Here is a 26,993-nt window from a genome sequence, read left to right as displayed (position 1 = left end):
ATTTTATTAATGTTTTTGTACTTGCACTTTATTAATAAATTAAAAAATCTATTACCGCAAAAAAACCTAGGATCAAATTAGATCATTCAGGTTGGCAATCCTATGTTCTGTGATGATAACTTCATATGGATGGATCAAGCAAATCTTGAGGTAAAAGTAGTAACTATGGAAAAGGATGAGAGGATACAACATGAGAAGACCTCTTGGATGTTGGTGTCACTGATACACAGATAGATGTCATGGCTACATTACCATTAAGGAGCTAACTTAGACACCCCCACGAGACATATTATACAACTCTAGCAATTGGGACAATTGATGTAAGCTCCTCTAAGCCATAAACTTATACTTTTAGCTTTGATAATTCTTTTGAAACCATGTATTTCATTAGCCATGAGGTTATATACAGTTGACAATTATTATACAATTAACAATGTTATTTCCTTCAGCTAAAATCCCACTTTTATACTCATGTGATTAACTTATTCTTGCACATGTGATCAAAGCAGCTTCTATTTTTTTTTAAATTGTCTTTAAACATGGGTCAATGAGTTTGACTCAAAAACTACACAGTTAAATCCTGATAGTATTATCACAAAGTAGCTTCTATTTCAAACAAATTGTCTTTAACCTCAAAGGTGCATGATAGAGTTTTGAAACCTTTAAAACCTCTATATTTCATGATTTTTTCATTTGCCAAGTATTAGCCAAGTTTAAGCACCTAGTTTGAGCCGAAGTCCAAAAAAAGATAGCAGAGTCTGCAAAGTCTATGCTGTAATTATGACTTCAATTTCAAGTTCAATTTTTAAAAAGTTAAATAGACATATACTAGGAACCATATTATGATTATTTCCTTAAGTTTATAGTGACTATAATTTACTTTGAATTGTCGTAGTCCCCTTAAACAAATTGTATTGGGGAGATTTGTGAAGGAGATGGAATCCCCATAATGGTTATCCACAAAGTTTGGTTGATCAAGAAACAATCAAACATGGAGAATATTGAAAAGATTATGGTTTAAATCCTTGACAGTGAGTGGTGGGTCAAGGTCAACAACTTTCTCTAATTTACAAAATGCATCATTTCTATCAAATTTGAAGGTACAATGCCTCATGATGTGCATTCCAATTTGTTTTTCCATAAAATTACAGTTGCAGCTACAAGGAAATGAGAAATGAAAGATTTCCTAAGTCTATATAGTAATAAAAAATGATTTTGGATGTTGTCTAAAAAAGCACACAAACACTTTGGATCACACTTGGGCATACCATCAACAAAATGAAGAAAGTGAATTATGGATTGCAGATTAGTGCTCATTGAGTAGGGGCATATTAGAGACCAATGAACCCAATAAGGACTACATGAAAACTATAGAAAAGAGAAAAAATTAAAATTATAAAACACATTAATAGAATGATAGTTAGGTGGTAAGAATTAGATTAGTATAATATATATTCATATTTGTGTGAAAAAATTAAACAATTAAAAATGATGCCTCCTAAACAATTAAAAACTAGGGAAAAATGAGCGCATATCAGAATTAATTTAATGTTTGAATTAAAAGAAGTGATCGAGTAGTCAATTAGTAAATTTGTTGATAGCAACTGTAGTATTAGAAAATTATAATTAATAAAATTTGAATTACTTGCAAAATTGGAGGAAAAGGGGGAGGGGGAATAGAAACTGCATATATTTATATTAAATTTTGATGCAGTGCAAGGCAAGAGAATCCCCAAAGGAGATGTCCTAGCCCCCAGCAAATAACCACACAACAGAAACACAACAACAATGCAAGATGTGATACCAAATCACAACTTTTTATTCATAAAACAACTGTTTAAATGCAATGTGCCTGGTTGTAAGGCCTTCCAAGTTAGAGCCAAATACAAAAGCAATTACAAAAAAATTCAACAAGATCCCTCTAGATCCAACTCCAATCTAATTCCAGCTAGCCCAAACCCACACTGTGGTAGAAAACCCCAAAGAAATCTCAACTTGTGCTTGCAAGCCCACCAAGCAATCTCTTGGTTTACCAAGCCTCAGCTACTAGCCCTTCAAAGTTCGCTCCTCCACTTCATCCTCTTCCCCAAGCTGGATGAATATCCTCATGCCTAAGGACTCCACAAGACCCCTTACTTATACCCAACTAAGCCATAAGTCAGCCTAGTAAGCTATAAATTAAATAAACCCTTACATTAAATACATCTTGAACCACAAGTTGGCCTCCAACATATATTAAATACCAAATGCCTTAAAAGGCTTACAGCACAAATCAAATGCACATAGGAGAGATAACCAAGACCCAAATAGGTCCACACAAACTCCCAAATCAATCCACGTCACCATCACACGCTACATGCATTAAATGCACCAAGAACTCCAATCGGCACCAACACACTACTGAGTGTCAGCAAACTCCCAAGCATTGTTGAGCAACCAACACATGTCGAGCAACATAGTTGCCAATCTCCTTCAACGACCGAGCACCTCGGCCAACACTACACCCAATAACAACCGAGCATCCACCCTTTTTCTCCGACTGAGCACCAAGCTTATCCACCACTCCAACCTCCAACATGCAGAATTGCCAGCAAGTCTAGGATGCTCCTGCATCAAACACCCTAGGTTTGAAAAGATGTTCTCAGTAGATGGAAGAACATCTTCTAGGATTCAACACATAAATCCCAAATTGGTTCTTCACATTCATATCCTCCAAGTCCTCAACTTGTACACTCTTGCCCTTGTTCCACTTCTGCTTCTTCACATCCATCCTCGATGTGTTACAAGTTTGCTTTCCATGCTGATCTCTAACCATCGCAGAATCTGCCAACTCAACTCGGTTGCCAATACTCAGGGTCCTTCTATTGAGCTCGTCATTCTACAAAGGAATTAGGGAATGCGTCCTACCACCTTTCACAATTGTAAACACATTCTTGACACAATCGTACACAACCCTGCAATCATACTGCCAAGGTCTACCAAGCAACACATGAAAACTGTTGATGTCCACAATATCACACAACACTTGATCCTTATACTGCCCAATCTGAAAATCAACAAGGTACTACTCCCTCGCTTCCAAAGCATGCTCACCTTGCAACCAGTCAATCCTACAAGGATAAGGATGTCTTACTCTCTTTAAACCAAGTTTCTGAACCATCTCCTCTGTTACATCCCAATTTTTGGTCCAATTTTAAATGCTCCTTTATAATGTTTATTAAAATTTCAAGTTCATTGAGGACGATGAAACACAAGGGGAATGGTATGTTGCATCCCAATTTTGACCCAATTTAAAATGTTCATATAGTCATTGAGGTTTCACGTGAAGTCAGCTGACAGTTAAAATTAGTTATGATCATGTGAAATGGTAAGATGGTTAAATCGTTTTAATTTCTTATGAAGATAACATATTAAATAATCATTATGATGCTATTATATTATTATCTTGAAATCCTAGAAAATTGGTTATTCATCATGGGAAGTGGGATGGTGGTTTGCCATTATGATGGGTTACAAATAATAATGTGTTATGGTAAATTGTTATTATATTGAGGAATATAATACAATCGTGGAGAATTCCCTTGCAAGCGCACGTCGAAGGGGGAAAGAATTGCCAAAAAGGAATTGGGCATTGGGGGGGCACTGCCATCACTGAGCAAATAAGTACAAGCCTTGAACCACCATGACTAAAGGTAAATGACTAGGCAAGCAAGATTGTACGTTGGACGACCATGAGCTAACCTATTAAATTACATATCATTTAATAGTAAAGAGATTACCAAGCATGAACTGATATTTGAGCAAACTTGTACCTTTGTAATTGTATAGTTGGAGCCTCCCGGTGCATAAGCATCTCTTATCATATTGGACTATAATGACCCTGCTCAAATCCGACCTTAAAATGCTGATTGAAGGCTCGAAGAATTTTGTCAAACACTTTGCATACAAGGGGTCATATGACTGATATAACTTTTCAAATTGTTGCAATGACTCTTGTTTCGATTTGCATCAAAGAGAATGCTTACAAAAAGACTCCAGATTGTCTAAAGTTCTAAACAATGACCTAACATGAATGTGCAACTAATTTTGACAATATTCAATACATATATGTGACTTAAACTACTTGCAATATGCAGCTACAGCAATTAGTAATTATGACAAATACTTTGGATGCAACCTAAGATGGCATTAATGCACTTACAACCAAGTGGCATTAATATAAACACTTAGTATGCAAAATTATAACATTATTTATGTCAAAAAGAGAACTTACAGCGAATTGACATTTTGTCAAACAATTGGCATGCAAACTAATAAGCTGATCATCAAACTCTAGGTTTGCAATATAGATAGTCTAAAAATTACAACACTCTTTCAATTGCAAAATCCTAGCCTTCCTTTGATACCAATAATGCCAAATGGCAAACAAAGACAAGTACAATGTGAAATAGTGAAGTGTTGAAGCTATATTTGGTACTCAGCTGAAAACCTACATTTCTCAGTAAATATGCCAAATGAGAAGTGAAGAACCTAATTGTAGATGGCTGTAATAATTTTCTTCAATGCTGCCCCTTCTGCTTTGTTTTTTTCCGATCTGCTTTTTCCACTTGCTTTTTCCGGATTTTCTTTTTTCGAACTGCTTTTTTCAAATCCGCTTTTTTTTTAACTGCTTTTTCGGATTGCTTTTTTCGGAGCTGCTTTTTCAGACTGCTTTTTCGGCCTGCTTTTTTTCGGTTCTGCCTTTTCAGCCTGCTTTTTTTTTCGGACTGCTTTAAAATGGCTTCCTATAATTTCAGACCTGCTAGAAATGACCTCCAATAATTTCGGCCCTACTAAAAATGCCTCCTGAAATGCTGAAAATGCTGAAAATGGCGAAAATGTTGAAAATGGCCTTAGGCCCAATGATGCCCTAGCTAAAGTGACTGAAGTATCACCTCCAAATGTGCAACCCTTCAGAAGATATTTCACTTCCTCAGTTATGCTAATCCAAGGGAGTTTTCATTCCCAAAGATCAAGTGACTATTTGAAACCACTTGGATCCACAATAGACTATGTGACTGAATCACAATTTGATGTCAAGAGAGAAATAAACAACTGGATGATTAGAATGAAGTCCAAGGTGCCTATTTATTCTTTTTCTCCACTTTCTCCAAAAACTTCTAGAACATTATTTTATTTTATCTATTAAGTGACTTTATAAAAAATATTTTATAATTCAAGTCACTTTATTAAATTAATTAAATATAAAGTTACCTTTTAATATTTATTTATTTGATAACTTTATAAATAATTAACTTAATATCACTTATTTATTTAATTAAAATAATTAATTAGTCATCCTCATAAAATATTCATTATTTTGGACAACCTAATTAATTAAATTAATTAAATCAAATTGCCTCCAAAATGGGGACATGACATGGACAACATGATACCTAAATATCTATACATGCACATACATGTATATGTGTACATATGTAAAACAATTATATATATAAGGACGTATACGCATACTTGATGTTTGTCGTATTTGTAAGAAATATATGGTTGGGGTTTTACACATGTACGCATATAGACATACATACATATATAGGTATCTATAGATACCATGGTGTTATATACTACGACAATATTATTATTTCTTTCACCTTTGACTAGGGTCTTGATTATTATTTTTACCTTGAGCGGCCCTCTACGTTTCTTTCTTCTTCTTTCATCGAACTTATTACTTGGAAGATAATAAGTCAAATATTTGAATCGGTGGCTTCAATTTCTTTGAGCGTTGGCTTTGTAACTCTCCGCCACCTACCTTCTTCTTGATAACCAATAGAGTGCATGGGGAGTTATATACACTTCCCTCTGCCTTTAGTTTTTGGTTCTTGGAAATTCAGTTCTAAATCGCACTTATTGCTCTGAGTTGAAGACTCGCTATTTTTTCATCAGCTTTAAATCACGATTCAGAAGTTTGTTGCACGATTGAAAACTTGTGGTAGCTAGGCCACAATACTGATCATAACCAATATATTCAGATCATGAAATATGTTTAATCAGCTCCCTTTATATGTTCTTATCTTGCGGATAGTTGAAATGATATATTACCACCATAGTTCCAAGAATCACGGCGATTCATGCGATTCACGCGATTCGGCGATTCGATTCAAGCCAAACGATTTTTTGTGAATCGGTGAATCGAATCAGCGATAAAGGGTTTATGAAATAAGTTACTCACTAAATTTCAAGGGTTTTTTAAATTTTCCGATTCATGGCCGATTCGATTCCGATTCATGGCCGATTCACGATTTGATTCGGCCTTGCCGATTCCGATCCGATTCCGATTCTTGTTACTTTGATTACCACAATGGCATGATTATATGATGCATACTGGCCTTAACCAAAAGGCTAAGGTCTTCTCGATTTTGAAAGCGCATGAGTTGTTTCTTCTCTTGTTTTCTTTTGTTTGAGATTCTCAAGTGATATTACCAATACAGCTCCACATCCTCATGCATGAGGGACATCATTGTAGTTGCTTTTCAATCATTTGTAAATGCATAACATGTATGTTGCATGCAAAGGTATTTTTAATATAAGGCATAAGCTCTGATTCTTTCATTTATTTCTGATCTTGCATGATAACTACATAGGGACAGATCACAGCTCCCATAACATGTTATTTACTATATTATGCATAAAGTAATCTTGTGAGAATCTGAATCCTATATTATGATACTCTGACTTACTCTGGTAATTGTTGTATATTAGCTGTAGTAAGATTCAGAAAGGTATTCAAGGAAATCATATGTTAAAGATCTCATTGTTATAGAAATCTCCTGTGATGCACCTAAGGCTAGTGAAGCCGTGTGAATGGGTGAAGAGGAGAGGAATCCTGCAAGAAAGAACAAACTATGATCAGATTCTCAAATTGCATTAACATCTTAAAAGAAATTAATAAAACATCCAAGTCAGCTCATGATGGTCCAAGTATACTCAGTTGTCAAGTCGAGTGGTGGAATTAAGTACCAGGATGCTCAGTGGCTAGTCAAGTTGCTCCATGTCTATTTTCGGGTAGGTAGGGCCTTTCTCGTTACAGATTGCGTCGGGATGAGTTATAGTCCAAGGTTGGGAGGTTAAGCCCCTGACAATGTTTTCCCTCTCCACAAGATGTCAAGATATGCACTAGGCAAAGATAAGTTATGCATTCAAACATCAATTGATAATAGGTATTTTACTTTTATGATGTTTATACGAGTAGAAGATATGATCAATTGAGCTATATCATTGATTCAGTTATTCCTTTAATAAAAGCGACTCTTTGTCAATGTAATTGGTAACCAGTTAGAACGATTGATTTTTCAACTCAACATGAAATATAACTATATGCAAGAGATAGGTTTATCTGATGGATTGTTATTTCTGTCTTTATTTATTTGAATAATGAATATGAGCATACCTTCTAACTGAATGTTATTGCCATAGTTAGCAATAGAAAGAAAAAGAATAATACAATGGTATTTGACACCCTAAATGATACAATGGTATTTGATGCCTTAAATGATACAGTATTATTTGATGCCTTAAATGATACAGTATTATTTGATGCCCTAAATGATATAGTGGTATTTGATGCCCTAAATGATATAGTAGTATTTGATGCCATAAATGATACAGGTATTGACGCCCTAAATGATACAATAGTATTTGATGCCCTAAATGAAATATTGGCATTTGTCATTACAATAAAGTGGTATAGCTATTTGTTCCTTAAGCAATATTTATGGACTAACCTAGGTTTTGCAGAAGCATCCCTAGATGGATTTCAGTTTTGATTTCTACGGTATGTAGATTTTAAATTCCTTGTTAAATTCATTGATGATGTCGTCAAATGTTAGTTATGAAATTTCGATTTAATTGATTGTAACCATTAATCTCATTCACATGAACCTAACTGATATAAATGTCTTCCTATGAACATGAAGTATTAACTGTATTTCTTTGATATGCTAGTTGTTAGTTAAAACCCGAGAAAAGTGGTTGTTACATCCTCGGCAACAAGGTTATCAGTACTACCACCATCCACAATCACCTTGCAGACTTTACCACCAACCTTACAACAAGTCCTGAACAAATTAGTCCTCTAACAGATTTCAATGTCCTCTAACCAATCAGCACTTGCCGAGCAAGTAAACTCTCTCCCCGCTTAGGTTGACTGCCATGATCTTCAACCTCATTCACAACAATAGCTATTTTTTCACCAGCTTTAGGGCATTCATAAAATCTATGTATTACTTCACATTTGTAACAAGTACCCTTAAACTCACCTCTACCTACCCTTCTCTTCTGATCAACAGGTTTTCGTTCATCTTCATCACTCAATTTAGCTTTTGTCGAGCTATCCTAATTCTCCTTTCCTCTAGCATTACCTTGACTTTCCCTCTTCAACTTATCTTTTGCCTTCAGGGCATACTGATAAGCATCCTCAACCGAAACAATCTTAAACATGCCAAACTCATCTTGGATATTGAATCTCAAACCATTAATGTACTGAGCTACCTTCTCCTTTGACAATTCTCTGTGCCCAGAGCGAATAGTTAACTTGTAGAACTCCTCGGTATAATCTTTCATAGTCATATCCTTCTATTTCAAATTCTGCAACCTTTTAACAACTCAAGTTCATAATCAGTAGGAATGAACTTAGCCTTCAACTTAGTTACCATCAACCTCCATCTAGTGATTTTCATTTGACCTTCTTCTCTATTTCTTTGCAGTTCTTTCACCAAAGAGCAGCATGTACTTTTAACTTAGTTTGTGCCAACCTCACTCTGAGAAGATCTCTAATATCCTCTAACTCAAAGTACTCTTCCAATTCATCAATCCAATCAATCAGTCTTTAGAAGTCAAAGTACTTTAGAAATTAGAAACCTCCATCTTATGCTTCAACTTCAACTGAGATCCAGGTCTAGCAAACTGACCAACCCTAGTTCCAATAGGTCTCTTCACACGATCAATTTTGTCCTCACCACTTGATCCAGCAACTTCAAAGTCTTTAGCAACTTCCTCATAACCATCTTCAGTACCCACATGTCTAGGTACACCACCAATAGCATCACAATTTCAGCAATCATGTCACTCTTCATCAATGTCATCTCAGATCTGAAACTGGCTTTAACCTCCTCCATTTTAGATCTAAAATTTGTTTTAACCTTCTTAGCGATCCTTTCATCCATGGCATCACTAAAATCATCAATCACCCTAGGGTCCAATCTTCTTGGAGGCATCTTCCAAGATTTTCACAAACCCTCTGCAACAAATCCACAAATCTAGAAGATCAATCAGCTCCACAAGATCAACCTTCTCTTCCAGCCTTCACCCAAGTCCTTGTGCAAACTGGCTCAACTTCGGTGATCTGACTACACACTCAGGAAAACCTTTGCTTTGATACCACCTAATGCAGTGCAAGGCAGAAGAATCCCCAAAGGAGATGTCCTAGCCTCCAACAAATAACCACACAGCGGAAACACAACAACAATGAAAGATCTGATACCAAATCACAACTCCTTATTCATAAAACCACTGTTTACATGCAATGTGCCCGACTGTAAGGCCTTCCGGGTTAGGGCCAAATACAAAAGCAATTACAAAATAATTCAACAAAATCCCTCCAAATCCAACTCCAATCTAATCCCAGCTAGTCTAAATCCACACTTCGGTAGAAAACCCCAAGGAAATCTCAACTCATGCTCGCAAGCCCACCAAGCAATCTCCCGATTTACCAAGCCTCAGCTACTAGCCCTTCAAAGTTCGCTCCTCCACTTCATACTCTTCTCCAAGTTGGATGAATATCCTCATGCCTAAAGACTCCACAACCCAACTAAGCCACAAGTCGGCCTACTAAGCTACAAATTAAATAAACCCTTGTATTAAATACATGTTGAGCCACAAGTCAACCTCCAACATATATTAAATACCAAATTCCTTAAAAAGCTTTCAACACAAATCAAATGCACACAAGAGAGATAACCAAAACCCAAATGGGTCCACACAAACTCCCATATCGATCCACGTCATGATCACACGCTACATGCATTAAATGCACCAAGTAAATGAGATAAGTTTCCCAATGTTGTCTCCATTCAATGTCTGAAAGGTCTTCTTATATCTTAAGAAAAAGGAGACATGTGGCATGCCTCTCTATACTTGTCAACTTTCATAATAGTTACTAATCACACCTCTTCAGTATTAACCTTGGAGATTACTGATTCCACTTGTATGCAAATCATTGATATCCAAATCCGCTTATATCTTGTGAAGATCAGTTCACATCCTTAACCTAGTTGTTATTTATCATTGTGCCTCTCAAATGATAATAACTCCTTCTTGATCAATAGTGTGATCATCAATTGGTGGAGGATTAGATTTAAGCAATTTGAGATGTTTGATCAAATAGTTGAATGTTGCCATCTTAAAAAGTTATTAATATCAATGCTTATTGATGGTAAAGACTAATCTTTGATAAGTCAACTTCATTAGATTGATATTGTTATCTCTCCGGCTTTAATAGGTGTATTGGTATTAGTCACACTTGTCAAATTGATGCTTGTATATGCTTGGTATTGCCTTGATGTTTATGATTATCTTCATTGTCTCACTAATTATGATTAGTTTCCTCCTCTAATCTTGGTCGATGATACTTGATCAAAGAAAATCAAATGCTAGTCCCACTTTGTCAAGATTCTTAATCGATACTCAAGCAATGTTATCATGTTCTTGCCTTAGTTGATTTGTGATACTCTCAATCCATTCTCAGTATTGCTCATAATTGATTATCTATGTTCCTTATCATAGATTGATGTTTATGCGATTACATTGTTATCCTTGCTCTAACTGATCCTTAACACAAGAAGATATCCTTTGCTAGTGTTGTTTCATAATTCAATTGATATTTAGATAATTGTGTGTGAATCTTCATTACTGTTAATCAGGTTCCTGTGCTATCTTCCCATCACTACTTGGTGACTATACTTGGCTTTTTATTATCCTGCATATGCTGACTGATGTGGATGAGTTTACTCATCAATTGATCTCCCTATTTTGGTTGTCAGGTGAATGTTTATCATGTCAAGGCTCCTTGGTCAACAACCACTGATATGCCAATGCTGATGGTTCTTATATTTGCTTTACTTATGGACAAATTTGTTATTGCAAAGGTTGATTGACTGACCTGCATCATGATGATCTATAGAGATAATCATTTCCTCATCTGGCATTCATAAAATTAATTGTCTTATTGATGGTGATTCTTATCTTAGTGTGCTTATTGATGAAGGTCCTTACTTGGAATCAACCCTTATTTCTTCTAATATTATTAGGAAAACCTCTTGATTATAATAATTCACAGTTTCCTCAACCCTTGTTCTCCTACTAGTATCTAAGTACAGTTCACTTCTAACTAATTCTGCTAACTCCCATCTACTATTGGTGTCCAAGGATGGCCACTCCTTGTCCACAAGCTACCTTAATGCTCTAGTGGATTGGTTCAAGAATGGAGACATTACAAATGCAGAATAGTAATGGGCGAGAGAGGCTGGGCACAAAATGTTCCAAATTATTCATAATAAGAATGAATCATTAATATAAAGAGATTGAAAATGGAGAACATTAGACTAATATTAAGATTTTAATAAGAAATTGAAAAAATACATTACATTAAAAAATTATTATTTTTAATAAAACTAAAGATAACAAGAGGAAAGTGGGAAGAAAATGAGAAAATGGGAAAGCATGAAAGGAAATATGAAAAATGAAGTTTAATATTAATTTAGAGATGAGAATCAAAATACTACAATAGAGAAATTATTAACAAAAAAATCAAATGAAACCAAAGGCTAGATAGGAGAAAGTAAATGAAACTAAAAGATGAGCCCATAGGTTGCTAGCTCCTACAACATCAAGGAAAAGGGAGTTCAAAGAAAAGGAAATGTGACAAAGGAAAGATCACTTAGACACAAAGGTTGGAAATGTTTAGGAACAAATTAACAATTAATGTTAAAGGAAAAAGGAAGTCTAGAACCTAAAGAGAAAATAACGAGAGAGAGGTGCACCAAAGAAAATATGTTGTCAAGAAAGAAGAGGGAGAAGACAAGAGGACGGGATGGTTGTTCTAAGAGAATTAAGCATAGGACACCTAGAAAAACTTGAACTATTCCCATCTCACGATTGAAGTTGATGAGGTGGTTCCCAATTTCTATTGCTTCCTTGAGTTTCCTCTTGAAATAGTTATCTTTTTTTACTAGGAATAGTGCATCCTCCAATCAGATATGTTTTTTAGTATTGAAGCGTCTGGCAGGCAGATTTTGAAACACATTTGTACCTCATCTCAACATTCTGCTTCTTGATCCTATTGCTATTCATTACTGTTTGATCAAGCTTCAAGAAAAGTTTGATCAATCTTTAAGATAAGATGGCAAAACAACCTCACTTCAATTCTTTTGAAACTACTCTTGGGCAGAATTTGAAATTCTTATCTAATGTTCACACTCTGCTCTTTGATCCTAGAGCTATAGACTTCTACCTCTCAGTACTAGTTGATCCAGCTACAAGGAAAGTTTGGTCAAGATTTGGGATATGGAGCCAAAAGTTAAAACAACCTAGCTTTGATGCCTGGGCAACCACCCTTTCCAATCATTCACCATTTAATGATGACAAGAAATAAACTTCTGCATTGGAGCTAGTGATACTGGAACTATTCCTCTTGCATCTGGTTCTAATGATCCAACAGATAATGCAGAATTTCTCAGAGAACATCAAGATGATGTTTGGTCCAAGTACCTGACTATGCAGTATATGATTCTGTAAATTGCATATTATATTTATGTTCTACTTCTGAAAATTTAAAATGCATTTTGCTTAATCATTTCTAACGTTCAGCAACAAAAGCTGCATATTATGTGTATTGTTCTTTATATTTATATATTTTTTATTTTATAAATATTTTCATTCCCTCGACATTTCATTTGTAATGGCCCCAATATATTGTAGTTATATCAATAACCCTTTTAGTTTCCTAGTTGGAGTAGTCTTATAAACTTTCTCATACATTAGAGTTGTGAAGGTTTCTTTTCTTTAAATTTTTTTTGCTAGGATTATTCAGTAACATTAAAGGCAACCAATTTTTTAGTTGTTCCACTAAAAATACCTTCAGAGCAGAAAATTGACAGAAAAAACATGTGGAAAATGGATTCTAAGGTTTTTTCCAAAAATACTGAGAAATATGCTTATTACCCGGTCCCTAAATGCTCCAAAAATATTTCTTAACTCTTTAATACCTGTATCCATTTTTTCAACAGTCTCTGGTGCACAGAAAAACAATGTAATAACCTAAATTTAGTCAAACAAAACAAGAAATAAATTAATATCATGGAACTACTTCCACAAACCAATTATCATTTAAATGCACCAGCTACTTGTAAATTAGCCAGTATCACCTAAAACAGCATAACTTTTTTCAGAAGATAGGTCCCATTTACTACAAACTGATTATGTTAGATAAATGCATATGAATTTCTTTCCCAAAAAATACTCAAAAATTATCTTACCAGTCTCTAAACTCTTGTTAGATCCCATTGCTACTGTCACTCGCACTCCAGGTTCAATTGTTTGTTGAATAAAAACAGGCTGCATAAATTATGAATTAAACAAACCGTTACCGCAGGAAACACACCTAAAGAAACCTACATTTATCACCGCATGAAGATACCATTGGCAAAAAGAGCATTAAATATTTATAAAAATATTAAGCTTTGCCTCTAGTTTAGTATGAAAATTCAAAAGTAGTTGCATATTCTTGTAAATGCACAAGATGTTTAGGAAGAAATTCCATAATCTCCTGAGGTATAGGCCTAAATAAAAATCATAAAATTACAAAATCTGCCCACTTAAAGAATGGGTTACATGTCCCTGTACAATAAAGAGTGATCAGGTAGTAAAATTGAATAACTGTGCAATGCGAATCCGTTCATAAACAGAAATAAAAATCTCGAAGCAAAATAGAGACATGAGAAAACAATAAGAGGTAAAAAAAGGTAGGCCAAGCCCAAGGCTGCAGCTCCCTTGCAAGGTTTCCCCTACATGGAATTCATCCAGTTCTCTAACTTATAGGCTGAATATATACAAGAGCCTCGTATAACATATAAAATATCTAAATATGGATTCCTGTGTTTTCAACGGCAGTGGTCAGAATCGCTGTTCAAATCAGAAGTATCACTGTTGGATTGAATAGACAGTTTGATATATCATCATAAGCAAAATGAATGATATCGTGCATAGCCTACCACATCATCCAAAAAGACAAATATATGACATATGTGGACAGCAAATACCTCTATGCAGCGATATTAAACGGCAGCCTAAGAACATCAGATAAGATGAAAGTCAAGTGCTGAACAGATGTCGATGTCTCTTTTGTATTTAACACAAATTTGCATTAAGGAAGATACTAAAGTTTGACAAAATTAATATATACCAACTACGTTGAAGAACCAATAAATATTAATAAGTTATCATCAGTTTTTGACTTCATACGAATGAAGAAGAATCAACAGAGTTGTGGTCAAAAGAAATGATTATACTATGCAAGCATTCAGAAACACTGAAAATCTCTATTCATTACGGATGATGTAAAACAAAGGAAACAATTATTAAAGAAATACAGGGCAGCAATGTTGTCAAAGATCACAAGATAAAAAAAACAATTTCGTGCAGTCCAGACCAAGAATATCAACATCATTAGTCAAAGATATCGAAAGTTTTTGTCGCAGAGAAATCATATTAAAAAAGGGAATCACATATATAACGCAGTGACTAGTATTGAAGACAGAATAAAGGCAAATATATTTTTGTTTGCTTTTAGCATCTTTGGCAATAAACTTATATACACAGGGTTAAAAATATCGCAAACAGCAGTCAGAATTTATTTCCTTGGAAGCCGATGCGTCACCCTGGAGGCTGGATCCCGAAGCCGAAGCAAGCAGATGCAGAAGTGGGAGCTGATACGTCCGGAAGCTGGCCGGATGCCATTCCTGGCCAGCCAGATGCGGAAGGAAACCACTGTGTGGCTTCGGTTGCATCCGACTGGCCGGGAATGGCTTCCGCCCAGCTTCCAGACGCATCCACGGGCTTCCAAACAAAACAATTGTCCAGAAATGCATTAAAAGTGTCTTGATATTTTTTTCACTTCAAACACACATGGGGAAATAGATTTTTTAATCTATTTTTCCTCCCAAACCCTAAAAGAGGCCATTCAACCACTACTACCTCGATTTTGTTTGCATCTCTCTTTTCTCATTTTCTCTCATTTTTGTATTTTGAAAGAAAGTTGATTATTCTCAAAGAGGATCGTTCGTAGCGCAAGGGATAGCTTCCACAAACGAGTTTTAAGCATCTAAGGTATGCATTTAATCTTATTCTTGTGTTCTTTCATGATTTTTTTTGAAATTTAGATGAATTTTTTCTCCTCCTTTTTTTTTTTTGAAAAAAACAAAGTAAACCAAGAAGTTTAGCAATCTATTTAAGTAGATCTCTATAATTTTTTGCACTTATATGCTTGATGTTCATAGTTTTTTTTTTTAATAATTTAAATCAATTTATTTTCTTAAAGATGGCCGCCACCTGTAGTCAAAGTGTAGTCAAAGTTCAGTGGGCCAAGCAGCTGACAGTTTTAAAGTTGATGTAGCATATCCTTTACGGAGACATACCACAAGAGGCAAAAAAGCTTGCTGATCAAGCCATTGCACAATGTTTATATGCCTACAGTCTTCCTTTCAGCTTGGTGATATCGGCATATTAAAAGGAAATGGTTCTAGATCCCACAATCATAGATGATGATGCTGATAATATCATGACCCATGGTGTATCTACCACAAATGGAACCATTTTTTGAAATGATCTTGAACCTGCAACAGTTGGAGGAGATGGAATTGGGAGATGATGATAAGTTTTTTGCGAATCTATATGATACGGATTTGGATTGATAAACATTGAATGATGAACTATATTTTGATTTTGTAGTTGTGATGATTTGCTGATTTGCACTGGAATCATGAACACAGACGCATATGATATTCATATCATTGATATGGTGCATATTTTATAATCTTATTGAGTATTTGAATATGTATTGGTGAAGTTACAAACTATGAAATGTTTTAATTTTGTATAATTTTTTCATCTCTTTGCATATATATATATATATACCATCCGCATCCTCCCAAAGAATAAAATTGCGTGTCCCACACCCACTACCTACATCCGCATCCAGATCCACATCTGAATCAGTACCTAAGTTTATTTCTATATAATAAACAAATAAAAATATTTTGGGAGACTAAAGTGATATTAGTTAAAATGGTCAATGAAATTAATCTACAATAAATACAAAAGGTGACATTTTATTTGAATATATCTTTTCATTAAGAGACGTGATCATTTGAGAGAGTATAAATATATATTTGAATGTACTTGGTAAATAGAGAGTGAGATGTGAAGAATAGATTAAAAAAGGGTATGTGCGCTTGATAGCAAAATCATATGTAATCAAAATATTTATTGTGTGAAAGGTGTGTGATGTATGAATATATTGCAGAGCTATAATAGGCTGTATGAGACAGAAGAAAATACTCTGAATACATAAAAGAGATTGTAATTTTCTTATGGCAGATTTGAGACTATAATGACAGCAGATTGAGAAAGGAAGGTGTTCATATTTGAGGCTACAAAATATGTTCTAGTAGGTTGGAGGCTACAAAACATCGTAAAAGAACAAGTTTATATTTAAAGCAATTATTTGTTGTGGTTTTCTCCCACATTGGGTTTCCACATAAATCATGTCATTGTGTACATGTGCATAGTTATTAATTTGAGCATTTAAAGTTCTTAAAGTTATTAATTTGAGCATTTAAAGTTCTTAAAGCAACTGTTTGGATAAAAAGTTATAAATTGAAAAAATTGTTATTATAATGATTCACACCCCCAACCCCTCCTCATTATAATTGTGTTTTCTTCAGTATGTACTTTATCTTCTTTGTTCACACAACACGCACTTCTCTCATTCATTTTAATCTCTATAATATCTCTATCTCTGACAATCATACCTTTCTAAAATGAAAACACATCTTTCTTTTTTTAATTTCTGCTTTAGTTAAAATAATTATTATATCTTGTTTCATATTAAAACTGCCTTCTCATTAACATGTCTTAACCATAATCACACTTCATAATGTTTCTTAAGATAAACAACTTAATTTTCTCTATGATCGCACATCTTCTATTTTTGCTTTATTTTTTAGGTATACTTAATAAATAGCACCATTGCTTCTTTCTCTTTTGTTATAAACTCTAGCACTGTTTCATCAATATAATTGCTGCTTATGCAATAGCTGTCATACAACGCTCATGATCACTGCTTTTTGCCTTGCTGTCCCTTCTCTTTATACAATTTTTGTTATATAAATTTGGTAATTTCCCCATTTTTCTTTCCTGCTTTTGTCTGATATGCGTGTTAATAAAAAGAAAAACACTGCTTTCAAGTGCAGCTGTATTTTATAGATGGATCGCTGTCTTTGCTATCTGTTGTTTATAATTTAATATAGACAGCTCTTTATAAATCCAATCACTGCTTTCAGATAAAACAAAATTTGTCTTTTTTCTGTAAATAAGGTAAAGTTAGTTATTGTCTTCTAACTTATTTTGGTAAATAAGTCTGTTTTCTAAACAAATCGATTCCTTCAGTCAATGATTTAATGCCTTTTATAAGAGATCACTGCTTTGATTATTAAATTAGCAATTTTTCAATAAACTACTTTTCATATATTGAAATTATTTCAATCTATTAAATTCCTGTTCTAATAACCATTCCAAAACCTTTCCCATAACTTTCATCATAATCACTGCTAAACAGTCAAACAAATCTGATCTTCATCTGCAAAGTTGTAAATATTTCATCACTGTCTATGATGATCACTGCAATATCAATTAAAATCATTTGTATTCATTGCTGCTTCTATGACGTCAATGTCTTGTTCAATAAACATTAATGACAATGGTGACATCAACGGCAACTTTCTAACACTCCAGGGCCTCCAAATCTTTCTTACTCAGCAATAACTCATTCTTAATCTCCCAAACACTACCAAAATGTAAGGTCTTGTAATGTCCCCTTCTAGTATGGAGTTTTACAATAATAATAATAATTTAAATTAATAATTAACATAATGATATATATAGTTATAATTATACTTATAACTATAGTGATTAAATTATTATAATAATGCAGTGTCGCACCACTACTGGGCTACGTCGGGATGAGTTATCAAGATGGGGGACAAAGGGTCTCAATTTTGGGACAGCGGGGGGATGGCGGCAAGGGGAGGACAGGGTAGGGAGGGGTGTTGTATACTATACATATAGAACTTGAAATGCTAGTTATGAAATGATGTTTCAGTATAACATACCAAATTAAAATACTTGAACATCGAAAAATTGCAACACGAACTACAACTGTTGACCATTCAACATAGTAACATAGTACATACCCAATAGTAACATTCAAAAATCAAAGTTCAAATAGAAATTCAAGTACCCATCCTAGTAGCAGTGTGGTTGTCGAATGGCAGACGTGGGGATACCCCCATGTTTCACTGTAGTAATGATAATTAAATAATATTAAATATTGAAATAAACAAGTTATAATTATTAATAAATGACATTAATATACTTATGATACAAGCAATAATATATTATTTTATCATATTTGATAATTATAAGATAATCTTATAAATAAATATAATATTTATTAATATGATGATGGTTTAAAATATATAATAACAATATATTCTTGACAAACATATTATTAAAGTAAATGAACAATTAGAATACATATTTGAAATTAACAAATAAACAAAACCAAATAAAATATATATTAAAAATCAAACTAAACAACTGAATGATAAGTCGTGACCATTACCTATGTATGTGCCCATACAAAATGGTCTGTGTAGCCTGAACAGAGGATGGGGGCGAGGGGGGGGCGCGGGTGGGGGCGTGGGAGAAAGGATACAGGGGCAGAAATTTAAAAAGGAAAAATAACACAAGATACAAGTTATAAGGAAAGAGAACATAGATATGAAGGCAGAGGATATTATATCATAGAAAATAATATATTTTGGTAAATTATGATTTGAAAGAAATAATATATTTTCGACGCTGATGGAGAAGAGTATACAAAACCAGCGATAAGGAGAGGAAATTCAGAGGGGAAAATGGATAATATTGGGAATGAGATAAAATAAGGAAGTAACCTTGGGTTGGGCTATATTCTGCTACTATAGTTCACAGACTTGGATATGATTGATTAGAAAGTACTATTCAGACAAGCGGACACATCAGACCATCATTCAAAAGAAAACATCTAGATTTAGAGATAAGAAGTGGCCCTTAACGTAGAAGGAATCATGAAGCAATGAATATATTATAAGAGAAGAAACAACGACCACTAAATATGGAAATTTTAGCGGCAGGTGGAAAAGGTATGAATATAAAGGAGACAGTCACCATTAAACACAACATTGTGGAAGCAGGTTTTATCTTTCTTAAATACTTGCATTCCTTATTGACGGGAGGAGATAAATCATCTTTGAACATTTCAATTACAAACAACACTCATAGTCATAAGTTGCAGATGTATATCATCAACAGCGATTATATTTTAGATAGCGACCATTATATATACCAACAATTAGAGAGATATTATGAGCAACGATAATCACAGAAAATCAAAATTTTACATGAAGAATGGATGGAAAGATACGAGTAAGTTATTATGTGAAATCGAATGAATAAAACCCTGCAACGGGTTGTAAATGCTTCTTCCCAAGTTATTCATTGGCTGCAAACTAATGAGAAAATACATACATAATGGTGGATAATATTGATTCAATTTATTATAATCAAAAGTCAATAATAACTCGACAAATCACCCTGATGGAGCCCAAAATTCATGAGTCTCCATTTTTCATTATATAAAGAAACATATCCAGTTATTGTGGAAATTGTCCACTCATCTTATTTTCAATCAGTACATTCGGGATGCAGTAAGCAATGATGGAAGCATTTTGATTGTTTTATTGGCTTCTAGAATCTGTTATAAAATAAGGAATATAAGAATTGGGACAGGGGGAGATCTGCTATTATCTATATACACAAACCGCTGAAGGATGCTATCACTGTCAAATAGTTGAAGTATTGAGATGATCTATGGTTGGCTCATTGTACGTTGAAACTAAAAGCACATAGACAATGGCATATGTTTATCTGCACTTCTGCAATAAAGTAAGCAAATGGTGTTTTGTATTATTTGATGTAAATTCACAGTGTTACATATCTGATAAGAACAAATGAATCTGTCAACCATATTTAGAACATGATCAGCCTGATAGATGCTTTGTCAAAGACGACAGTAATATCTTGAGCATAGTATATTCTCCTGTTGTTCCTGAAGAATTGGCATTGAGTTGTGGCATGTTGATGGAATTGTACTTTAAAATTGCAGTCTGTTCAAACTATTATGTGCAACCAATCCAAGTCATGTTCCTAATGATTGCAATGAATTCAAACTTGACGGGATCATTGACAATTTACAAGTGCCATGTTCACAAGCAATATGAGCCCTTTTTTTAGTGATTTGTAATCACAATTAATCAACATCTGGAATGGCGTCAGTAAGTAAGGATTGAAATTTTATTGAAGCAGCAATCAAGAGCAAGAAATGTTTTTTCGAGAAGTTGAATCAGAACCACTGTTATGATCCCTCGAACATCATTATCATTAAAGTTCTGTGTGATGAGAAGTATGACAATTATCATTCACCATGCGCTATGAAGAACTTTGTGATGAATCAAAGCAATTACCCCTACTTGACAGTAACCAGATGTGACTCAAAGGAAAGTTTGTGTAACGGGAATATATAGGAGGTCACGAAGTCAGCAGCAATTGAGATATGCAATAACGGCAGAGTCAAGAGATGGCGAAATATTTATTGATTCTCGTGCATATTATTAAAGGAATAATCCACGAAGGCATCCACAAAGATAGCATACTGCTCCAGCCTAACGCAGGAGGGAATCCGAGTGAAGTTTGAATGAGATATGAAGAACTCAGTTTCAATATTTTTTTATCATAGAAATTATAGCGCTAACCCTTCATCAACCCGTTAGTGATTGTTTGATGATGTGCATCTGATGACGTTTTAATGTTTTCTGCAGATCTGAATACGTGGAGACATGGAGACTTTCTTGCAGCAAGGATATTCATCTGAATGATGTTCTGCCTGTAGAAAATTATGCCATCACATGGATTTTCTGATGAAGCCCGCACGTCCCCAGTTCAAAGGCACACCAACCCGACCATTAGACGGCAGCAGCCTTGAAACATTCTCCATATTATATCCAAGTGCTTGCACGATTTCATCACAGTCGTGACTGGAGATTGAAATTGAAGGAAGGAAGTCATTTAGTGGGTGAAGGATTGCACATGAGATAGTTATGGGAAGAAGAAAGAAGCGACGTCCAGGAACATAAAAGAGGAGTAATTAATTGCCAGTTGTTACAATTATATTAAAAATTTAAACATTGTTTAGTTTTTCTCAAGAGATGCAACGTTTGGGGAGGCAACCATATAAACATTTACTCATCTATAAATATGTGATAAGAAGAGAGACAATAGACAACACATTTTCATATTTTAAATTTTTACCTATCCTATGCTCTATGATATATTATATTTTTTCATTTGCAAAGAAATGAAGTTTTGAACTACGCCTGTGGATAGTGGATTTTCAAATGAATTCTTGTGCGATTTTGGAGTTGAACTGTATTGGATGGATCATCCGTAAGGATATAATTTTATTTCTGGATCAGTAAGAAATATTTATTTTAATTTATTTGCATTAGAGTTTTAAAATATTAATAAGTTGTCCTTTATAAATGTTTTTTATTATTTTCTATAAATATTTTAATATTCGGATAAATGGACTGAGTCATTATTGCATTTTAAATTTGATAAACATAAATATTGTGAAATATATATGTATTTTCGTATTTATGTCTAATTTGTCTCTGTGGGAGTTAAAGTGCATTTTAGACTAGTTTAAATTGTGTTTATATAATTGATCCGTCACGTCAGAATTATTAAAATTGTTTATAGTTTAAATATATTAAACTTTATAAAGTTGTACATGTCATCTTATAATATTGACTCTGATTGCCCATTTAATTAAGCAATGGTCTTTTATTCTTGATTCATAACCCATATGTTGGCAACTATTTCATTTCTTTCCATTGAGGATATAATATATTCATTTGTTGCAATCATCTATAATAATCACTTTTATTTTAAAAACTCTCATATATTCTTTTACTATTCTTAATTCGTAATTCACAAATTTGAAGTTTTCTATAATTCTTGCCATTAGGGAAATTTTCATTATATTTGTGTTTTAACCAATCTGCTTTAAGCATCTTGGATATAAGGTTGTTGTCCAGGATCAAGTACACCCGCCTCGGTTTTGTAAAGCCAGAAGCGCAGGGGGTTTGGATTGCATCGATCAATCCCATCAAGTTGGCCTTAACTAGTTGGACATCCCAACGTCGAGCAGGCAAGACTCGTAGGATTCCAATCTGCGGTTTTGATTACCAACAGATTGGCGACTCTACTGGGGAGAGTTGCATAATAAAACCTATGAGTTTTTTATTGTAGACTAGTAAGAGTTAGATTCTATTTAATTTGTTCAAACATTTTGATATTTTAGAAATTCTAAAATTGATAAGTTTTTTACATTGCATTTAATTTCCCCAAAGATTTCAAAATCTCAGAATTATTTTATAAATTTTAAAGTACTTTATGAAGATTTGATCTGGTAGAAGCATTGTATGTTTTTCTTTAAGCATTTTTCTGCAAATTCAATCTTTGGTGACATATACTCAGCTGGAAGGAAGAACTCTGATTCTTAAAGATTATTCATTTCCTCTATTTGGAGGTGGCGACTCTATTGCATTTTGATTGGTAATTTAAAAAAAGGAGTGCCTAGATCATCAGTGACTCTGCTGAGGGAGTATGCTCAGAAGGAAATGGTAAATGGTCTTTAAAATGTACCGATCATTTGAAAGAAAGTCTTTTATTCCAAATGGCATTAGGCCGTTGGATTTTAGCAATTTTGATTATGAACCTAGCAAGTTATCTCTGAAACTTTCACAACTGGTACCAAAGTTCCATGGAGAATGGGATGAATTGGCAATTCGACATTTGGATGCATTCTACACATATATAGAAGATTATGGGATTTGTGAGGAAGATCAAGTAATGAAATTGTTTTACAGGACTTTGAAGGACAATGCAAGACAGGCATATGAATCATTACCCACACAATTCATCTCATCCTAGAAACAATTCAAACAATGGTTCCTATATGAATTTCATGATACAAGCGAGGAAGATGACATGTGTTACGAACAAGATGAAAATCAAAGTTGCAACATGGAAGAGGATCCTGACATGTCTCTACTTGACGCCTTTTACAATTTGGAAAGATATGAAGGTGAGACTTCAGCACATTTGTTTTTGAGAGTGATGAACACTTATCACGAGATTCCGTCAAACCTCAAACCTCCTTACAAGGAATTTCTAAACAAAATTGTTAATGTCAACGGCACCAAATGTTTACCGCATAGGTTAATTAAGAAATGCACACAGACAATAAATAGAACTCCTTAGATTATTCGCATATGCCAACAGATTACATAACTGGAGATAAGATATGATAAGATAAGATGATTTACAATGATCCCAAACGGGCATAAATACTTTCCGCCGAACCTTCCAGAAGAGGTCCGTCGGCTACAAAACAATCCTAATCTACCCGTCGGCCCGTCGGCAACAAAATTTTTACTGACGACAACACCCTATCGGCTACAAAATACACAATCTGCCGACTATAGTTAAGTTGAGAATCTCGCCAATGGACCCTGACGTGAAGGTTTTTCTTCAAATATGGGATCAAGTTATTAAGGATGAAGCAAAAGATACTAAAGTAATACAAGAACATAATGAGGTTTCAGATTCGAATGTAGAAGAAATTTTGGATCCAATCGAAGAAGAATCTGATCATGATGAGACTGGTAAGGAATTAGATTATGAAGAAAATGGAAATGATGAGGAGGATTCTCTTAGTGTGGATGAAATTTTGACCTTGTTAGACATGGAATATCAAAAGTATGTTGAAAGGGGTGGTCAAATTTTTCTTCCAGTGCACAAAGAAAATCAGATCAAGGAGAAACAAATTGATGTGTCCTATGAAAGATTCAGTGAACACAAAAATTCATTCATCTCGTCAAATCCACATTATTTTCATGAGGAGGAAACCAACGAACTAGAAGAAGCATATAGCTCTCAAAAGGATGAGATGTTGGTTGAAGATGTGCATTATGGTCTAAGTATAGAAAGAGATACATTTGGATACAATTTCAAAAAATGTTCAGATCCTATATATGATGAACTTGCAGAAGGGAATGAAGAATATAGCCCTTATATATTTCTAGATTTTGAAGAAAATGTGAGCATTCAAGAAGAAGAAGATGCATCCAAGGGGGGCTTCCAAATCATTTCAGAACTTTCATGCAATGAAACAATGGAGAATCCGGACATAATATCTTGTGAAGATGAAGTAGAACATCATGTGATATATAGGCATGAGAAAGTTTCAAATGAAGGTTCTCATGAAAATATTCCAAAGGTTGCTTTCTTGAGTCCATTATTTGAAGAACAGTTTTTATATCAAATATATCAGCACCATGGTAATATACCTAAGGATGATTATGAAAATAATGAAAATCATAGCATATGTGGAAAAATATATTCAAAGGAAGAGCTATTTTCCAATCCATTTTATGATCAATCTTTACATTTAAAAGGTGAAGATGAGATGGAATCTAATGTACATAATAGGGAGGACGTGTTGGAAGTTAATCCTGAAAAAATTTCAAATATCTCAATTGATCAAACTCTTGGCAAAACGGAAGTAATAATGCTTGAATATGGATTATATTCAAAATCTTCTTGTGAAGAGAATCATTCGAAATGTGGGGCAAATTGTGTGCAAAAGGAAAATCAAACAAAGGTGACTCGTTCTGATGCAAGTATGACTGATTACATACATATGAAGCTTCCATTCAGCAAAGATCACAACACACTTAATAACTTCTCAACAGAAAAACAAAAGTCAAACACCAAGGATTGCATTTATGAAGCTGAATTAGAAGATTTTACTCATAAGAATAATGCATTTGATACAGGTATGAAATATGAGCAGCATCCCAAGGTAAGTATCCATGAATACCCTTGGGTGATATGTGTTAATAATATGCTTAAAGAATTGCTTTCAAGTTTTCTTCACCCATCTTTTGAGGATTTTTCTTTTAGGTATATTAATCAAATCAATGAAGTTAGAAATCATGTGCTTGAATTAAATAATCAAAATTATTTATTTTTAAAAGATCCTATTGATAACGCAAATGTAAATTCTAATCTTGAACAAGAGATGCAGAAGTCATGTAATGATTTCTCTCTAGTATTTGTTAATGAATCAGATTTTATTAAGGAACAATGTAATACTGTATCCAGCGGGTTCAGAGTGTTACACAATCAGAATCAGGTGTTCGATGGAGGAAAGAAGTATTGTTCACTTTTTGGGTGGCTTGGGACCACCCAATTTCACCGTGCATCATGATAAGCATGAATGCTCGGTCTGCTCCTCCAGAGATAGTTGAGATGCTCACTATGCCCACCAAGGGAATATGTCCCCAACAAGAGCCACTGATGGAGCCCAAAATTCCCGAGTCTCCATTTTTTATTATATAAAGAAACATACCCAGTTATTTTGGAAATTGTCCACTCATCTTATTTTCAATCAGTACATTCGGGATGCAGTAAGCAATGATGGAAGCATTTTGATTGTTTTATTGGCTTCTAGAATCTATTATAAAATAAGGAATATAAGAATTGGGACAGGGGGAGATCTGCTATTATCTATATACACAAACCGCTGAAGGATGCTATCACTGTCAAATAGTTGAAGTATTGAGATGATCTATGGTTGGTTCATTGTATGTTGAAACTAAAAGCACATAGACAATGGCATATGTTTATCTGCACTTCTGCAATAAAGTGAGCAAATGGTGTTTTGTATTATTTGATGTAAATTCACAGCGTTACATATCTGATAAGAACAAATGTATCTGTCAACCATGTTTAGAACATGATCAGCCTGATAGATGCTTTGTCAAAGACGACAGTAATATCTTGAGCGTAGTATATTCTCTTGTTGTTCCTGAAGAATTGGCACTGAGTTGTGGCATGTTGATGGAATTGTACTTTAAAATTGCAGTTTGTTCAAACTATTATGTGCAACCAATCCAAGTCATGTTCCAAATGATGGCAATGAATTCAAACTTGACAGTATCATTGACAATTTACAAGTGCCATGTTCACAAGCAATATGAGCCCTTTTTTTAGTGATTTGTAATCACATTTAATCAACATCTGGAATGGCATCAGTAAGGATTGAAATTTTATTGAAGCAGCAATCAAAAGCAAGAAATGTTTTTTCGAGAAGTTGAATCAGAACCACTGGTATGATCCCTCGAACATCGTTATTATTAAAGTTCTGTGTGATGAGAAGTATGACAATTATCATTCACCATGCGCTATGAAGAACTTTGTGATGAATCAAAGCAATTACCCCTACTTGATAGTAACCAGATGTGACTCAAAGGCAGGTTTGTGTAACAGGAATATATACGAGGCCACGAAGTCAGCAGCAATTGAGATATGCAATAACGGCGAAGTCAAGAGATGGAGAAATATTTATTGATTCTCGTGCATGTTATTAAAGGAAT

At 34.2% G+C, this 26,993-nt stretch overlaps 1 protein-coding gene across 2 annotated transcripts in view; it reads right to left on the bottom strand.

Annotated features, from left to right (window-relative positions):
* Positions 1 to 26,993, bottom strand: part of LOC149556896 (methyltransferase C9orf114 protein) — a 191,885-nt gene that overhangs the window by 5,987 nt on the left and 158,905 nt on the right. For both annotated transcript variants that reach the window (XR_016364811.1, XM_089831524.1), the window contains exon 6: positions 13,590 to 13,668. Coding sequence is in view for 1 of the 2 variants with exons in the window: in XM_089831524.1 (XP_089687650.1) it covers positions 13,590 to 13,668 (79 nt within the window). In the remaining variant the exon portion in view is untranslated. The remainder of the gene's footprint in view (positions 1 to 13,589; positions 13,669 to 26,993) is intronic.

Source organism: Cupressus sempervirens, chromosome 5 (assembly GCF_028749045.1).
Source record: "Cupressus sempervirens isolate cs-2001-9-10 chromosome 5, ASM2874904v1, whole genome shotgun sequence".
Classification (NCBI taxonomy): domain Eukaryota; kingdom Viridiplantae; phylum Streptophyta; class Pinopsida; order Cupressales; family Cupressaceae; genus Cupressus; species Cupressus sempervirens.
The sequence above is the reverse complement of the archived record's forward strand: the minus strand, read 5'-3'. Positions and strand labels throughout refer to the sequence as shown.